General features: G+C 33.3%; 3 protein-coding genes across 3 annotated transcripts; all 3 read left to right on the forward strand.

Moving 5' to 3' along the window:
• Nucleotides 1-1,231: 1,231 nt before the first annotated feature.
• Nucleotides 1,232-8,619, forward strand: LOC108219301 (plastidial pyruvate kinase 4, chloroplastic). Its single transcript, XM_017392670.2, has 5 exons — nt 1,232-1,405; nt 1,841-1,923; nt 3,549-3,982; nt 4,388-6,028; nt 8,322-8,619. Exons 2-5 carry the CDS (start codon nt 1,864-1,866, stop codon nt 8,455-8,457), a joined length of 2,271 nt encoding a protein of 756 aa, XP_017248159.1. The 5' UTR covers nt 1,232-1,405; nt 1,841-1,863; the 3' UTR covers nt 8,458-8,619.
• Nucleotides 8,620-9,749: 1,130 nt separating this feature from the next.
• LOC108215627 (uncharacterized) lies at nt 9,750-13,270 on the forward strand. Its single transcript, XM_017388146.2, has 2 exons — nt 9,750-9,934; nt 10,757-13,270. Exon 2 carries the CDS (start codon nt 10,915-10,917, stop codon nt 13,084-13,086), a length of 2,172 nt encoding a protein of 723 aa, XP_017243635.1. The 5' UTR covers nt 9,750-9,934; nt 10,757-10,914; the 3' UTR covers nt 13,087-13,270.
• A 3,098-nt stretch (nt 13,271-16,368) lies between these two features.
• LOC108217840 (abscisic acid receptor PYL8) lies at nt 16,369-18,017 on the forward strand. Its single transcript, XM_017390730.2, has 3 exons — nt 16,369-16,706; nt 17,227-17,442; nt 17,555-18,017. The coding sequence occupies exons 1-3, from the start codon at nt 16,566-16,568 to the stop codon at nt 17,768-17,770; spliced, it is 573 nt and encodes a 190-aa protein (XP_017246219.1). The 5' UTR covers nt 16,369-16,565; the 3' UTR covers nt 17,771-18,017.
• Nucleotides 18,018-18,595: the final 578 nt, after the last annotated feature.

An 18,595-nucleotide genomic window follows, 5' to 3' on the forward strand; every position in this document is an offset into this window, starting at 1 on the left:
GAAGAAAAGTATACAAATGACATAATTGGAAAAATAATTTTTGTAATGAAAATTTTAATATAAGTAACACAATATGATTATGCATACGAGAATTGAATTATATAAATTATATATTTTAAGAATATATAAATTAAACTTGCATCAAGCATTACTTCGAAAACATGTAACATATTTTACTTATATTTTTAATATTTATATTAAAAGTATATTATATATATAATATTTATGGAATACGAAGAGTCAATTTTGTTGTTCGAATTTGATAAGTTAAATGTTCAAACTTATTTCGTTTATATAATTTGAACTTTCATATCAATTCTATATGTAAACTTATTTCGTTGATATAATTTGATTTTGAAAATTAGATTTCACAAAAGTATATATACTACTATAAAAATATTTAATAGTCTTTTATTATTATAAACCTGATTCTGCGGGTTTATTTTATCTTTAAAAACTACATATTTTCATATTTTTTTTAAAGATAACAGTTTAAGAGGTATTTAATATTCATTATATAAAAGAATAAAATTTTCTTATACTTTTCAACTTATTGTGAAAATAAGTAAGAGACTATTTGGTTGGAGAGTTGGTATGGGGTTGAAATCAGGAATTGGCATGGTGTTGAGGTATTTTGGTTGAATGGTAATGGATATAGTTGAATTAACAATATTTATGACTTATTAATAGTAATTAATTTAAATTGTTATTAAATATATATATATATATATATATATATATATATATATATATATATATTTTGAGTCGTTAATTTCATTTTATATCAATAATTTACGTGAAATGATATAAGTAGTAATGGAAATAGATCGAAAAATTATTTGATTCCTGTGACACACGTTTCATATCCACCTCCTTTTAAGGATGCAAATCTCATAACTTATGGATTTGAGTTAAAAAAATTTCAACCAAACACAAAGATATGGATTTAGAATAAACAAAATTCATAATTGATGTCGAAAATATCGGAACCATGGCCAAAAACCCACCTAGTTTAAAACTCGTTCAGTCATTTTTATTACTTTACATTTTTTTTATTGTTCAACACGCATTTTAAGGCATATATAAAATATTTTTTTATAATTTTTTTTTGAAATATTTCCTTTTATATAAAAGACTAGATAATAAATATTATTCAAAAGAAAAAATTCAAAGTAATTTATTAAATCATATTTTATGTAAATAAATTAGTGGAACCGTGGGAGGAAACAACAGGCAGCAGAATATAGAATCTAGCACGCGTTGGCCACACTCCCTGTTCCACTAATCTCTCTCTCTCTCTCTCTCTCTCTCTCTCTCTCTCACACACAGAAGCAAAAGCCCATTTTCATCCGTCCAAACTTATCTACCTCTCCCACAAATTTGAGCTCCAGAGATTCCTCCACAGGTAAACCCTAAACCAATGATATACACATATATACGTCATATTGTATCTCTTTATATATGTCTATCGCCTTATCTTTACACTACTAATCATGTTTACAATTGAAAATGTGTTAAAACTCATTGTATTATAGGTTTCTTGAATTTTCCTTTGAATCTGATAATTAATATTTGGAATCACTATTTATTATCCAGAAAAATTCAATCTCTCTGTGCTCATGTTCTTAATTTATTATAATTCTTATTCCCATAGCTAATCCAATTAAAGTCCTGATTATTCATGTGATTTTTTTATTAAGAAACACAAATCTACTGTTAGTTGAAGAAGAAGCTTGTTCTTATAATATATTGTTACTGCTAGCTTGTTATTCATGTTTGTGGTAAGTAGTGCAAAGGAGATATTGTCATGAGAATTTGGCGATGATTATTGTTTTGACAGGTCCTTTGAAGTCTGGGATTTAGATGATGTTAGCTTCACATTCGGTTTCTGTTGCCACCAACCGGGCTACGACATCGGCACATGTAAATTTTTACTTACTTTAGTCTTAGATATGATGCATTTAATATTCAGCATCTTACTATGAATTTGTGATAGATGCATACTGTTGAGTGTTGATTACAACTAGTTATGGTAGATAGTATAAAATTTATATAATTGCTTCTAATGATAGCTTAATTTCTTTAAGTTTCCACAGAGTTGGTTGTTTAGAATGGTATCCAACTCTAATATCGGAGATATTCCAAGTTCAAACCCTCTTAGCATAATCATTATAAAATCGTGGGCACCTTTGTTATATGTTTGTTGCTCTTTGGTGGGATTGATATCGTGGCTCACAAGGAGTGTTGGAAGTGTAAGATCCTTTTAGTGGCTTCTGCTAATACATTAAGTTTTTGAAGAGTTGGTAACTTAACAGCTACAATTCCAACAGACTGACTAAGTAGAACTTAGAATTGTATACATAATACAAGACTGCTTAGTAATCTGTAAATATAAGTCTCCTATATTTTCGAGATTATTAGTTATGACGTCTCCTTTAAAATCCTTCTCTTCTCTTAGCTGATAGTGATTCTACATAAAGACATCCATCCCCTCTGTGTGAAATCCAGTCCACTCTTTTTTTGCTATATAAATCCAGTCGAAGCCCACTGTTGGCAACTATTCCTCTGACTCAGCGTCCTTCTATGGCTCTGAATTCAAAGCTACAAAAGTATCAGACATCCCAAATGACTGGCGGATCCAGAAATATTATTGAATGGGTCCCAATATAAATATTAAAATTAAATTCAATGCTACAGTTATAAAAAAAAGTAAGAAATTCATAAAAATAAAGAGTAGTCAGAAAAAACTCAAATGGTTTAAGAATTCACAAGTTGGAGGAAGCCAGTAATCACCATTATAAAGAAAAACTAGTGACACAAACTTAAACAAATTAGTAAAATAGAAGATGGATTTGAGATTTGAGAAAGAACCGTAGATTAGGTTCTTTCAATTTTTATTCTCCATGAAGTTCTCTTTTTCTTTTTTTAGTTTGAAGGTTTTTTGGGGTTAATGTTTAATTATCAACTAGACACATTTAAAAATTTTGTGGATTATTTCGAAGTTATATTTAATCAAAAAAATTATTATATGGATATCTTAAGAATATATCATAAAGTTTTAGGTTGAAAACTGCTATATACGAACATTAAGAGCCTGAGCCCAGTGGGTTCCTCGGCATCCGCTGGGCATAGTATAGGTCCACCCATGCATATAAAAACCCCTCTAAGATGTGTTTTTATCTCTTATTCATCCCTTGTACGCCTTATATCTCCACAGATGATAGTAAGTGCCATTGTGCAAAACATGTTTCTAAGTTTATACATTTCTAGTCAGTCTTTGCGAAAAAACATATATTACTGAGTAGAAGTGAGGTTTGCGTACATCTTATAATCCCGAGATCCTGCCCTACAAGCGGGATACAGTAGGTTTGCTATGGTTTAATGAGTAGTGAGATAAAAATCATGTTTCCACATGCTTACCAAATTGAAACTGGTATGCCCTCATCAGTTCAGTCCGCAACTTTTCTTTAAATGGTCTGGATGAATAGTTGGATGCCAACCCATATATATTATATTGGATATGAATGAATCTTTCTCCAATCATGCAGGCCACTGCAGCATTTGGCTTCTCAAATTTTACGTCTTCCAGCTTATGCAAGGAGTTTGCACAATTACCAATCTGTTTTGATGCTAAAAAGCCAATTTGCAAACAGAAATTTGTTCAGTTATTAGCGGCTCAGGAAGGAAATCTATCTCGAACTATAACTGCTTGCTCTACTTCAGGCAATAATAGTGAACCAGAAGAAAGTCGTACAACTGCTTGCACCAATTTCAAAGTTCTTGCAGATACTGAAAAATGTGAGAGTTCTCGAGATGTAGGAGATAAATTTGTTACTTCTATTCTATATTCAGATGCAGATGCGAATTTCAAAGCTGGAAACTTGGGAAACCAAGATAACCTTTTTGATAAGCTCAAGGCTGTTCACTTGCATATATTAGCAATGGAACAGTGGAATGCTTCTCGACTTAAACTGTGTCATAGGTATGTCTCTTTTATTTATAGAGAATTACGGTTAACAGTGATATATGTATCTTTTTCTGTTTATAACTTTATATACGCTCTTTCTCTCTATTACGATGTGTGTTAAATGGAACGCCTTAATATAATCATTAAATTTATCGCAAGCTTAAAAGGAACTTTTCAGTATAGTCTTGAAGTTCTTGTACCATTGTGCTAGTAAATGCTTCCTACCTGTCAGTTTTGTTCTGGATAAGTATTACCAGTTCATTCCTTCTCTTCATTAGGAAAAATTAAATATGAAGCTAGGATACTAACTAGCTAGTTTAAGCTGGCAGATCTGATACTGCACATTCTGCACTCACTATCACACACCTGTCTTGTGCAGATTTTAATTTTCACTGACCTCGATATTTCTTGTATTCACAGAACCTATTTAGTGAGTGCAGCAAACTTAATACATTATGTGGCATTAAAGAGTCTTGACATCGGGCAGCTGAAAGCAGATCTCTCTTCTCTTGGTCTTTTGAATCTAGAAACTATTAACCCACATGTCCTTGCAAGTCTTTCTGCTGGCATCCAGATGCTAGAGAACTTGAAATCTAATTCTTTTGCTAGCAAGACTTCTGGTGAGATTAGTAACAGTAAAATTCTAAGCATACAAGAGAAGAAAGAATTTACTGTGAATAGAATGGCAAAAAGGGAATTCGATAGGTCCAAGTTGCTTTTAGGTTCACTTCGAGAGCAAAGAACCTCTCATATTATGGTAACCGTTGGCGAAGAAGCAGCAGAAAGTGAAACATTAATTACTGATCTTCTAAAGACAGGTACTACAATTATTCGCATCAACTGTGCACATGGAAATCCAGCTACATGGAGTGAGATAATCAGAAGGGTAAAACAAAGCTCTCAAATGCTTGAGAAGCCATGTCGAATCATTATGGATTTGGCAGGACCAAAGCTTAGAACTGATAAACTGAAGGCTGGTCCATGTATTATGAAAATATCTCCTAAGAAGAATGCCGCAGGAGAAGTTATATTTCCTTCCCAAATCTGGATGTCCCCTCAAGGAGGAGGTCCGCCACCTTCTCATGCATCTCCTGATGCAGTCCTGTACATTGATGGTCAAGAATTTCTGAGTAAGCTGGAAATCGGTGATAATGTGACATTCTGTGATGCTAGAGGTAAAAAGAGATCACTAAGAATTTCCAACAAATACTCAGTTTTCGCTGGTGTTGGCTTGATGGCTGAATGCAAGAACACTTCTTACGTTAAATCAGGGACTATTTTATATATTAAGGGAAAGAAATCTAAATCTGCAGTTGGATTTGTGAGAGATGTCCCCGCAGTAGAGCAGTTTGTTAGATTGCGAGTAGGTGATTTGCTTGTAATATCCCGAGATAGCTTAAATGAACATGAAATTTCTTCTTCCAATATTGGTTCTCCTAGGGTGACTTGTTCTTCTGGATACCTTTTCGATTCAGTCAAACCAGGACAGCGTATTGCGTTTGATGATGGAAAAATATGGGGAGTTATCAAGGGAACTAGTATATCTGAAATCTTAGTTTCAATTACTCATGCTGGGCCAAGAGGTACAAAGCTTGGCTCGGAGAAATCTATCAACATCCCAGAAAGTGATATTCAATTTGAAGGCCTCACTTCGAAGGATTTAATAGATCTCGACTTTGTTGCGACACATGCTGATATGGTGGGAGTCTCTTTTGTTCGAGATGTTCAGGATATTATTGTACTTCGCCGAGAGATTGAAAAGAGAAAACTTGAGAACCTTGGTATTATCTTAAAGATCGAGACAAAAGGTGGATACAAGAACTTGCCCCTTATGCTTCTGGAGGCAATGAAATCACCAAATCCTGTGGGGGTTATGATTGCCAGAGGAGATCTCGCGGTAGAGTGTGGATGGGAAAACCTGGCAGATATACAAGATGAGATTCTATCCACATGTAGTGCTGCACACGTACCAGTAATATGGGCAACACAGGTTCTAGAATCACTAACCAAGTCTGGTGTACCTACTCGAGCTGAAATTACTGATGCCGCAAGTGGAAGGAGGTAATTAATCGGTTGCTTATGCTTCTGATGTCAATATTTTCCTTATTTATGGAGAGTTTTATGCTTTACAAGTAACAGGATTAGATATACTAATTAGCACCTTGCTACTCTCAATTAATCACCTTAGAGCATCTCCAATGGCGTTGATTATAATCATTAGCTAAATGGGACCTGTAAGACATTATGTAAAATTTGCTGAACCTGTAAGACATTTTGCTTCAATGGTATTGGCTATATTAGTTGGCTATAATTTAAAAATAGTATGTTATTAATATTTTAGATTGGTAAAATAGAATATATCAGTTCAATATGGTAATAAATGATGTGCAATCTTCCTACAGATTTTTTACAGACCTGTAGAGGTTCGACAAATTTAGCCATCCATAGGTAGTTGGCTAAATTTATAGACAACAGCTGGGTATGGTTGGAGTATCAGTTTTTCGAGCTGTTGGCTAAATTTTTTTATTTTTAGTATGTCACCTCACCTTTTAGCTAAAGGTTTGCAATGGTCGGAGATGCTCTTAAGAGCAACTCCAACCTGAAAAACTTTTAGCTAAAAAGTGAGTTGGCATACCAAAAATAAAAAATATAGATAATTTCTTGAAAATATCACACTCCAACCATACTCTCTTGTCTATAATTATAGTCAACCTCCTATGGATGACAATATTTGTCGAACCTCCACAGGCCTGTAAGAAATATGTAGGAAGATTACATATCATTTATTATCATATTGAACTGATATATCCTATTTATAACAATTAACATATTGAACTGACTAGTCATTTATTACCATATTCATGTTATGGATATTATTTATTACCATATTCATGTTATGGATGCTGTTGATTATGCATATATCTTTTGCAGTAATATGGTAATAAATAGGCCTGACTAGTCGTAAAAAGTCGACAAGTCATTCATATACATATTTTTACTAGATTTAATAAATAAAATATAGTTGAACACACATCAGTTATGGTTCAAATCAAAAGTAACAGATAATAAGCAACAGTGAGATGTACAAGACATAGCAGATTGTTAGTTTACATGTAAAGTGAAGCCAGAAAGTAGTGATAGGAAGGAAATAATAATGTGAAGTTGAAATGATATAAAGATTAGGGATATACTGATATATTGAAAATGATACAAAGATTACATAGCTTGAAGCAAAAAAGTAGTGACAAGAAGGAAATAATAGTGTGAAGCTGAAATGATACAAAGATAGATTAGGGATATACTGATATGTTGAAAATGATACAAAGATTACGTAGCCGGAGCAGGTAATCAAGACCTACACACCAATGACAAGTCTATTAGTCGGACTTGATGTAGCCGCCCAAAGCCTTATCTTTCTTTTCAGAACAAAATCACATAAGATTTTGCTTGAAAAAAACCCTTACTTCGGAAGTTTCTGGTCAGACCAGGTATCGTGTTGGGTAAAACTCATAAGTCGCCAAACTAAATAAGTCGTTGCTTGACTTTTTCAATAAAACGACTTGTCGACTAGTCGTTGACTTGATAACAATGGTTCAACAAATTTTTCATAATCTCTTAGAGCATCTCCAACGGGATAATAAATGATGTGTAATCTTTTGACAAATTCCTTACAGGCGTGTAGAGGTTCAACAAATATAATCATCCACAGGAGGTTGGCTAAAATTATAGACAGGAGTTGGTATGGTTGGAGTGTGACTTTTTGAAGAAATTAGCTATATTTTTCATTTATGGTATGCCAACTCAGTTTTTAGCTAAGGACTCATCATGTTTGGAGATGCTCTTACAAGTCTAATTTAGCCAACGATTAAAGTCTTGGCTAACATTATTGCTAAAACTAATATAAAATACTGATTATGTAAAATTTTCTGAACTCATAAGCGTTCCAATGGTATCAGCTATAATGGTTGGCTATATTTAAACAAAATCGTATGTTATTGTTATTTCGAGTTGTTATAAATAGAATATGTTATCTTATTATGGTAATAGTATAATAGATGATGTGGAATCTTCCCAAAAGTTCGACAAATATAGCCAAAATCATGGAGTTGGCTAAACTTTTAGACAAGGGAATGTGTGGTCATAGTGAAGAATTTTTTACATATTCTCTATAATTTTATTTTTTTTGTATCATTTATCCAATTTTAGTTAAGGGTTTTACAGGATCAGAGATGCTCAGATAGTTCCAAATTTTAGATTCTTTATTGTATTCCACAGGGTACATTTGCTATATTTCTCGCTTAAATGTTACAAGCTATACTTTTGTTTTGTTAATTTTTTTTATGCTTTCTGGCAGGGCAAGTTGCATCATGTTGAACAAGGGCAAACATATTCTTGAAGCTGTTTCTACCTTGGACACCATCTTAAAAACTAGTTCCACAGAACTCAGCCCTGAGGTTAAACCTCTAATGTTATCCAGTCACCTCTCTTAACCTCTCTTAGTTGATTCATTTCAGGGTGAAGGAAATCGGCCTTAATTTGTTGTGCTCAAACATCATAAATCATCTGTTGTTTTGAATCTAGTAGTGCCAGAGTGATATCCCCAAGTTCCATATATTATTTGATAATATACTATATTTTTGGACTTTCTTTTATTGATTTACATCGAAGTTTTAAAATTTTAGTATGTAATAAATTTTATTTATCGATAAAGTTTTTTATATTTTAATAATTTGAATTCTTTAATTTAAAATTTTAAATTATCAACAAACACTCAATTGACTTATAATAAAGTTATCCAACACTTTTAATAACTTTTAAGTCAAGTTCACTTATTATTTATAATCCTCCTTTTTATTTTAAACAATAAATTAGTTTTTTTTAAATTAAGTCAAACAACCGTATATATCATACAATGGACGAGCACTCTTCATTCTATATATATCTATAGCAATAATTAAATAAATTGAGTTAGTTGTTAAGAAATGTGAGATCAATTTGATAACTTCGATTTCACTTGTTTTAATAAGAAATCCAGTTCAAAGTTTGAAAAAGGAATTCATGTTAGGTATATTTATCGATTTTGTTTTTACAGAATTTTATGAGTGTCCTGAGCATGATTGATTTAAGCTTATTCGAGAAAACGAGATCTAACTCGACTCTCTAATTATGAAATGAATTGATTTGAATTTTCCGTAGTTCAACGTTCTACTTGATATATTGTAACATAAAAAATTACTATATAAACGATTCAAATTTGATAAAAAAAATTGAATATATTACGATATCAGTTATTAGCATTGATTTAGCCACTTAGATTAGGTATCTTATTTTATTTTTAATAAATGACGCGATCCGAATATAATAATCTAAATATCTTATTTGTTTTTAATAAAATGATATTACCCAAATATAATGCATCATTTGGATTTGGTTCAAATATATAAATTGGTTTTAGCTTATTACACTTATACGTATATAGTCAACTTATTATTTCATTCGAAAATGCATGGAGCATTTTGAATTTTGAATTTATTTATTAATTTATATTTAAAATTAATAATTATTATTTTATTATTTTTCATAAAAATACTCATTCCTCTTTGAACTTTCTCACCTTATGCTTTAAAGTGACTAATAAACTTTTTTTTTGATAAATAAATGATCTAATAAACTTAAAAAATTATAAAATCAACAAAATAGATTAACTAGACAAGAGTTAAATTATAACCAGAGTTAAGTTTAACAAGAAAAGGGTTGCCAGAAGAGTGTATATATGAAAGCCATGCTTGCCTGCCCTTTAATTTGTCACATATATCAGATTTTATTTCTGAAATATTGTTCATAAGATCTCTGGGCTGGGGTTTGACCGAAATTAAGTCTCCCTTTTTCATTTTCAATCTGGTGGGAAATACAAACACTTCAATTGCAGCTACAGCTTGTATGGTGATTCAGATATATTCGCTACAGGTCTTTGTTTTTTTTTAATAAATTTACTTGTATTTTCTCATTCATTTTACACATACAAATTGCATTTTGTGACTAAATCTAGGGTTTCATTATGCAACAGAAGACTAAATGTGCGAATTTGCATGATGAAATTTGACTGTTAGTTGCTCCTCTGTTGCCTGAATTTTGGTTTAGATCTTTAATTAGGTTGTGAAATTGTGCGTGGATTATCTTAGGGTTTTGAGTTGTTGTCAGTTAAATTGTTGGTAGTTACCGGAAATTAGTCGAGTTTTTAGTATATATGTTCATGTTTCTATATCCATTTGAATTGTTTATTACTTGAATCTGTAATGGACAGTGTAGTGCTTTGAGGTGGTGATAGTGCATTGATGGATTGAAATATAATCTGTGGAGAACTGTTGTAATTCCCGTGTTTGAATTGGATACCGAATTTTATGTTAATAGCTGAAAATTTGCATTTAGGATCATGAGAGATGTGTGATTTTCTAATTTCGAGCTGAAGTTTAGAAGTATATGCATTTAAAATTTCAAAGTTTTTGTGTTATGATAAGGATCTTTACAGTAGTGGTATACTGGTATGTATTTGTGTTATGTCTCCCTGTGTCATGCTATTTCATATTAGAGTGAGTTCATATGCTAAGTGGTATGAAATATTGATCTCTCCTTGGAAGAGAAACAAAAAGTAAGCTGTAACACTAGATATGCTGCCTGCTTATTATTATTAATTTTTCTTCATATGTCGGCGGTCGTTCCCTTGAAACAGTTACCTTGTTAAAAGCATTTTTATTGAAATGATTGTTTTTGCCATCTTGTTTGAATCAGGTAATAGATGATCACTCGGTATGCGTGTGCTATAAAAATGAGACGTTTAGCCTCTAGAATCTGTTATCTGTGTATGTTAGGTCCCACTGTTACTGCACATAGCAGATACTGGTGAAAAGGATCTAAGTCTACTTAAGCTGAAGATTAGTTCTGAAAGCATGGAATGCAATAGAGATGAAGCGGGCCGAGCAAAAATTATTGCCGAGAAGAAATTAGAGGACAGGGATTTTGCTGGTGCAAAGAAATTTGCCTTAAAGGCCCAAAATCTTTATCCTCCTCTTGAGGGTCTTTCCCAGATGCTGACGGTACTTGATGTGTATATTGCAGCAGAAAATAAAATTAGAGGGGAAATGGATTGCTATGGAGTATTAGGTGTACCCTGTTCTTCTGACGATGAAACAATAAAGAAACAGTATAGGAAGTTGGCTCTTATACTTCACCCTGATAAAAACAAGACAATCGGTGCGGATGGTGCCTTTAAGCTTCTCTCAGAAGCCTGGGGTTTGTTGTCTGACAAGGCAAAGAGGTTAGCTTATAACCAGAGGAGTTTAAATGGGTTCCAACAGAGAGTTCCGTCTCAGTCAGGAAGGCCATCAGCAGTTCCCAGTGGAAATGGCTTCCATAATGTAACAAGTAGAGCGCCTCATTTAAAACCAAAATCTCATAAGAAGACTGCTTCCGCACCAGTATTTCGCAGAACAGATACATTTTGGACTATCTGCAACCGGTGCAAGATGCATTATGAATATGTGAAGATATACCTCAATAACACCCTCCTTTGCCCCAATTGTCATCAGGCTTTTCTGGCTGCAGAGGTTGAACCTCCTGACAATCTTCCCCTGTCCTCCAGTGCAAATTCTGAGCAGCCACATCAGAAAAAAAGCAATCAAGCTCCCAATGGTAAATCAGGTAAAAACACTACATCAACACAAAATGTTCGACAAGGAGGGTCAGCGGCTCCGAATTTATATAAGCATTCGAATTTGCATTCTGGTACCTCCAGTGTCTCTAGGACAGGCAAAGGTGAACCCTCCATTGCTGCAAAATCTGCAAATGTTGTTCAGCAAGCAAATGAGAGATTAAAGAGAGCATGCGAGGAGTCGCGAGGTACTTTTTACAAGGGAGAAGTCCCCTCTAAGAGAAGGGTAGTAGATGGTGCTGGTCCTGCTGGATCCGGATTCCAAAACCTTTTTGGGTTGCATGGGTTTTCTGGCATTATTAACAAGCCTAATGGCACTAGGGAGTTGACGCCTCTTGAAACCCGAAACATGCTAATTGGAAAGGCCCTGAAGGAGGTCAAGAGGAAATTGAGTGAATGGACCTTAGACGCTGCTAGTAAGGCTGAAGAGAGAAGCAAGGTAGAACAAAGAAAGAAACTGAAGAATGGGATGAAGTTTGATGAAGAAGTGACTGTGATTGGTGAGTACTCCCTTGCCAAAGATGGAACCAGAGAACATGTCAATTGTACTTCTGTTGATGGCGAGTCCAAGGAGGACCCTGTAGCTCTGGCAATGAATGTTCCAGATCCTGATTTTCATGATTTTGATATGGATAGGACAGAAAGCTCTTTCGGAGATAATCAAGTTTGGGCTGCATATGACGATGATGATGGCATGCCGCGCTTTTATGCTTTTATTCACAAGGTTATCACTAGGAAGCCATTCAAAATGAGAATCAGTTGGCTCAACTCGAAAACAAACAATGAATTTGGTCCACTAGAGTGGGTTAGTCGTGGGTTCTCCAAAACCTGTGGAGAATTCAGGGTCGGGAAATATGAAATCAACAAGTCTTTAAATTCATTTTCACATATGGTTAAGTGGACGAAAGGTGCACGCGGTGTCCTACAGATACTCCCGAAAAAAGGAGACATATGGGCTCTATACAGGAACTGGTCTCGTGACTGGAATGAACTCACCCCTGATGAAGTCATCCTTGAATACGACATGGTGGAAGTGCATGATGACTACAGTGAAGAACAAGGTGTTTCTGTAATTCCTTTAGTCAAAGTTGCTGGCTTCAGGACAGTATTTCATCCACATCGGGATAGTGATAAGGTGATAAAAATACTAAAAGAAGAGATGTTCCGATTTTCGCATCAGGTTCCACACTACACGCTTACAGGCCAAGAAGCTGCAAATGCTCCGAAAGGCTACCTGGAGCTGGATCCAGCGGCTACCCCAATGGAACTTCTTCAAGTTCTTTCAGAAACTGATAAGGTGCCTGCAATGAAAAAAGAAAATGTTGAGGATAAACTGCAAGGTACCTCGGGAAATGGTGTAGTTGATACTGCTGAAGGTTCTTTCCAAGCTGAAAAAGATCAGGTCGTATAAGATTAGCGAAGGAGGTTTTTAATTAAATGTGAAGAATTTTTAGGATACATATGATATAGTAGTTGAATTTTTGGGTATACAGTTATGACCTTAAGTAGATAATTAAACTCTTGACGCACAGGTAGATGAAAAATTGAATCTAGTGTCTTGGTTTAGACTATTGTAGCATGCAATTGTGTCAAGAGATTCATATTTTGCCAACTATTTTGAAGTCTATGTAACCTTCTGCAACCAATTCCAACATAAATGACTATGAGGAAATCTGGTGCATTATTCTAAATGACATTGTTTCCTGCCAAGCAGCACTGAAACTTACAGTCTCTATGGTGTAGCATAAATGAAAGTTCTTAGCTTTTGCAAACTCTAAATTGTTGCATGGTTTTTTTCTTTATACTCAATACCTTTATCTCAGCGTATTGCCATTGATATTTATTTTCATATACATGCTAATTAAACACACACTCAGACCCTTTTTTTTATAGGGATCTTTTTAAAAATACTCATCTGTAAAATTATTTTTTTAAAAATACTATCATCTTTTTCATTGTTTTTAAAAATACCTTTTCATAAATTTTTTTTTTCAAAAATACGATTTACAACCTTTGCAACCTCATTTGCAACCTTGGGCGGCGCAGCCGTAAAAGTTGCAAATGAGGTTGCAAAAGTTGCAAATAAAAATGGAAAGTTGCAACTGCAATTGCAACTAGTTCAACTGAAAACTGTAAGTTGCAAATGTTGCAAATGAGGTTGCAAAAGTTGCAAATGAAGTTGCAACTGCAGTTGCAAAACTGTAGTTGCAACTTCATTTGCAACCTCAGTTGCAACTAAATGCAACTGAAAACTATATATAGTTGTAAATGAGGTTGCAAAAGTTGCAAATGAGGTTGCAACTGCAGTTGCAACTTTTGCAACCTCAGTTGCAACTAAATGCAACTGAAAACTGTAAGTAACAACAGATGTATGGTGTGCCCCTGGCGGGGCCATTAGATTACAATAGAATCAACTGAATGCAATCATATGCAACTGAATGCAACCATATGCAACCATATATGCAATTACAAATCCTGATTTCAAGTTCCAGTTTTCAAATGTCATTTTCGACCTCATTTTCGGAATCATATATATCGATTCCGAAAATGAGGTCGAAAATGACATTTGAAAACTGGAACTTGAAATCAGGTTGCAACACGGCTGGCGCCGCCTGTAGTTGCAAATGAGGTTGTAAAAGTTGCAAACAGTATTTTTGAAATTTTTTTTTTATGAAAAGGTATTTTTAAAAATAATTCTGGAAGGTAGTATTTTTGAAAACAATAAAAGAAAAGGTAGGTAGTTTTGTAGATTTCCCTTTTTTATATTCCTTTACTAATTTCATTCCCGATTTTAACTAAAAATTTAATTCATTATATTTTGAAAATTATGTTTCGTTCATTTCCCTTATAATTATTATCATAATAAAAAATCAGACTCCAAATTCACTCATCATACTCTTATACAAAAATTCATTTATTTCCTGTTCAATTTTATACAAGCGAATGCAAGTATGCAATCCAGCTTACTCAGACACACGTTAGTGATGATTTTAAAAAATTAAACAAAGATCACACTTTAGAATAATTATTTGATTATTTAGACTCTGCATCCTCCCTTGGTGGTGGATTTATAGTTGTCCACATACAAAAGTAACACATATTTTTTTCATTTACAGATATTCTGTCGGGCTTCATTATTTTCAACACAGGGCCATACAGTTATAACCTCGGTCCATTCAGAATTCAGATTTCGTGCATCTTATATTGGTAAAAATTTCTCACTTCTCAGAATCAAATTACTTTTTTCTTTTATTTTTGTACTTTTTGCCTGAAAATTATATGCTTCTGTCCTAGTTTTACCTGATTTTCCTTTTCTTTCTTTTCTTAATTATAATATATGAAATTAAAAAACTGTGTTGTTGGTGCTCCCTTTTTAAGTTGCAAATCACTTTTGAATCTCTCCAATTGCATTAAAGGAATCATGAAGAGAAAAGAGAATGTGACAGCCTAATTTTATATTAATAATATTGAGAGGGATAGATACCAACATTACGAGTGGAAAAGGACCTCATTGCCCTACAAGCCTATCGTTTATAATTTTATATTTATAAAGAGACACATTTTGAATGGTTAGAAAAATGAGATACTAATTTACACTTTGCATCTGTGATATTAGAGAACTGGTTAGGTCCAACAGTTTTCGAATTAATACTTTTTTTTTTGTCACAATTTTTCGAATTAATACTTGATTGCTATACATTGCGCATTCTTTTCATTATTTTTCTAGGAAATAATCTTGTAATAAGAATTTAATTATAGAGGTGTGAAGTGTTGATTAGGAAACTGTTGGAGCCAAATGTGCAATTTTTAATAGCACGGGGGCACGAAGTGTAAATTAGTTTAAAGAAGATTACCAAGTTATGACATTCGACATACATTGGCTGTTACTGATAATTCGGGTGTCCTGTACGGAACGAATGTAAAGTGGAAAATGCTGCTATTATCCCAATTATCTTTTTCATGTATTTTTTTTTGAATAAATCTTTTTCATGTATTGAAGTCTAACCCGCTGCATTCATTTTAATAATAGATCTCTTATATATCAATCATCCAATAACATTTTTTCACAGAGGTAAAGAAATTAGAAATTTTTTTGAGTACATAGCATTACCATGTAAAATATTTCATGTATTTTAGTACTTAATATAATATTAATGATATGAATTCAACTGATATTTATTTAAATATTAAATTATTAAACTATTATCCTTGGTAATGATAGAAGTAGGAACAGTAAATATTCAAGTAGTAAATCTTTTATTCATCAACCTGTTCCCTTGCACATAAATTTTAACTAGTAATAAATATTGTTTCAAAAAAAAAAACTAGTAATAAATTTTAATTATATTCCTATCAAAATTATATTAATCTATACCGTATATATAATGGTTACATGAATAATGTTAGAACTACAAAATATCTATACAATTTATATTTTAAATTTTTAACTAGAGAAATTCTATTTGAAAAACGTTTAATATTGATTTCATCATGCAACACCAACTGTTATTTATTTATTTTCAAACTTTTTCTCATGATTTAAGCTATGATAATGACTTGAAACTGCGGTTCATAATTTCACATTAGTTTCAACTAATTTTGATTAACATAATCCCTGTAATCAAGGTTAATCTGGACATTTTCCTAGCCATCTAATATACTCATTGGAATCTTTAAAGAAAACATGCAGGACCACTCAGAGATGATAAACAAATGACCAACTACAGGAAAAGATTTGTTTACAGAATCTCTATATAATGTGTGTATGGTGAAGCACACAACTCTATGTAGACAAGTGAACAGAAAGATGATTATGTTAGTATGTTACATATATATGGGCTATGGAGATGACATGGAAACAATGAAGTGATAGAGTTTTTAGTGAGAAGAATGGAGATATCAGTAGGAGACCTAGGAGGAGGACTAGGAAAAACAGAGAAAGAGTACATTCAAAGGCACCATAAGCAGCAGCCTGCTGATAATCAGTGCACTTCAGCTCTTATCAAGCACATTAAAGCCCCTGTTCATCTGGTATTATGCACTCTTGTATACTATCGTCTACTGTTTCGAGTCTTTAATGTTATGCTTATGATTTCTAATTGTGATTTGCATCTTACATAGAGTATATATTTTTTGTCCTGGAAGCCATGTATTCTTGTAGCTTAAACTATTAATGGATCATGGATGATGGATGGTTTTGACGAGTTTATGGGTTATGATTATTGCATAGGAATTTCTTAGAAAGTAAGGCAGTTTTGTATGTTATTTGGATTATAGTAGATCATTATACTTAATTATCATCTTAATTTTTGCTGGAAAAAGGAAAAGATTTTAGCTGGGAATTTGGACAGTACTCAGAAGGTATTGTTGTTAAGTAAGTAGCTCATCTAAACCGAGCTCTGATACCATGTTAAGTAACCAGCTCATTTAAAACCTTAAGGTGCTTAGAGAAAGCCCCGACAGGATCTTATGGTACATCGAACATTATTCAACAATTGTGATTTGACATGGAATTCTAATGTTAAATACATGAATATTTGTTTGAAATTAGGTATGGTCATTAGTAAGGAGATTTGATGAGCCACAAAAGTACAAGCCATTCGTGAGTAGGTGTGTAGTACAGGGTAATCTTGAGATTGGGAGTGTTAGGGAAGTTGATGTAAGGTCGGGGCTTCCAGCCACTACCAGCACCGAAAGACTGGAGCTTCTTAACGAAGACGATCATGTTTTAAGTGTTCGAATTGTAGGTGGTGATCACAGGCTCAGGGTATGTATTAGCATAATCTTATTGTAATACCTAAAGATTTTGCTTTTACTATCATGTCATTTGTCTGACTGTCCTTGACCAATTTATTTTTTATTTTTTACTTTTTTTACAGAACTACTCATCAATCGTTTCTGTACATCCGGAGGTGAGTACTGAAGGAATTGCTGGGACTTTAGTCATCGAATCATTTGTGGTAGATGTACCTGAAGGGAATACCAAGGATGAAACCTGCTACTTTGTTGAAGCATTGATCAAATGCAATCTCAAATCACTTGCTAATGTATCTGAGCGTCTGCGATTTCAGGATCAGAATAAAATGGACTTATAGACTGATAGGAGAATGAGAGCTCCAGGTATAATTACAGGCAATGAAGATGAAAAGGTCATCTGCAGTTACTGTGCCTGAAAGTTCATTACAGCACATACAACACTTCTGAAATAAAAAAAAACGATAGAATATGAGCATCATGTACAGATTTTTGTCTGTGGTAATATGTTGTGGTCCGTAGCTTGTGTTATTGGAGCATTATATTGCAGTATCAGCTTGATATTGCTCTGGTCCCGTTTTTATTCTCTGTCCGGCTGTCCCCTAAAATTATTTAACCGGTTAAAATATGATGATAAATGAAACATGGGTGTTTTAAATATTTTACACCGACATTGGAATATGAAAGCTACAAAGTTATTGAAAGAATTTTATCATTGAGTTGATTCGACATATTTTATAAAAATGATTCCATGTAGCGCCTGCCTGGTATACACTGGATAAGAGAAGATGTTCCTGGTGCTCTTCTTATTTCTGCTGTTGTTCTGGATCTGTTAGCTCGGGGTATATCTAGACTCTACTAACAAGTACACGCTTTGCAGCGCATTTGCAGACTCGTACAACACATTCTCATGCTGAGATCTCCAATAGACTCTCCATACCAGCTTTTAATTTCAAAACTACAGAATGTGGAAAATTAGTGCTCCAATAGACTCTCTGAAAATTTAAATGCCTCTTCTCTCCGCTTTCTTGTAACATATACCTAGCTAGTTGTTCTTAAGGAGTATCATTTATGAATATAATTTTCATTTCCCTCCGATTCATTCAATTTTCTACATTTCAGTATTTCACCATAAATCTTTTCCTTTTCAATTTTCTTCTATCCGA

Source organism: Daucus carota, chromosome 4 (genome assembly GCF_001625215.2).
Source record: "Daucus carota subsp. sativus chromosome 4, DH1 v3.0, whole genome shotgun sequence".
NCBI classification, from domain to species: Eukaryota; Viridiplantae; Streptophyta; class Magnoliopsida; order Apiales; family Apiaceae; genus Daucus; species Daucus carota.

What these genes read in the sequence shown, in the direction of transcription:
- LOC108215627 (XM_017388146.2), top strand. Translation starts at nt 10,915, where the DNA reads ATGGAATGCAATAGAGATGAAGCGGGCCGAGCAAAAATTATTGCCGAG.
- LOC108219301 (XM_017392670.2), top strand. Translation starts at nt 1,864, where the DNA reads ATGATGTTAGCTTCACATTCGGTTTCTGTTGCCACCAACCGGGCTACG. An exon ending in GGGCTACGACATCGGCACAT is followed by an intron (nt 1,924 to 3,548) that starts GTAAATTTTTAC and finishes CCAATCATGCAG; the next exon opens with GCCACTGCAGCATTTGGCTT. An exon ending in CGACTTAAACTGTGTCATAG is followed by an intron (nt 3,983 to 4,387) that starts GTATGTCTCTTT and finishes TTGTATTCACAG; the next exon opens with AACCTATTTAGTGAGTGCAG.
- LOC108217840 (XM_017390730.2), top strand. Translation starts at nt 16,566, where the DNA reads ATGGAGATATCAGTAGGAGACCTAGGAGGAGGACTAGGAAAAACAGAG. An exon ending in TTAAAGCCCCTGTTCATCTG is followed by an intron (nt 16,707 to 17,226) that starts GTATTATGCACT and finishes GTTTGAAATTAG; the next exon opens with GTATGGTCATTAGTAAGGAG. An exon ending in GTGGTGATCACAGGCTCAGG is followed by an intron (nt 17,443 to 17,554) that starts GTATGTATTAGC and finishes CTTTTTTTACAG; the next exon opens with AACTACTCATCAATCGTTTC.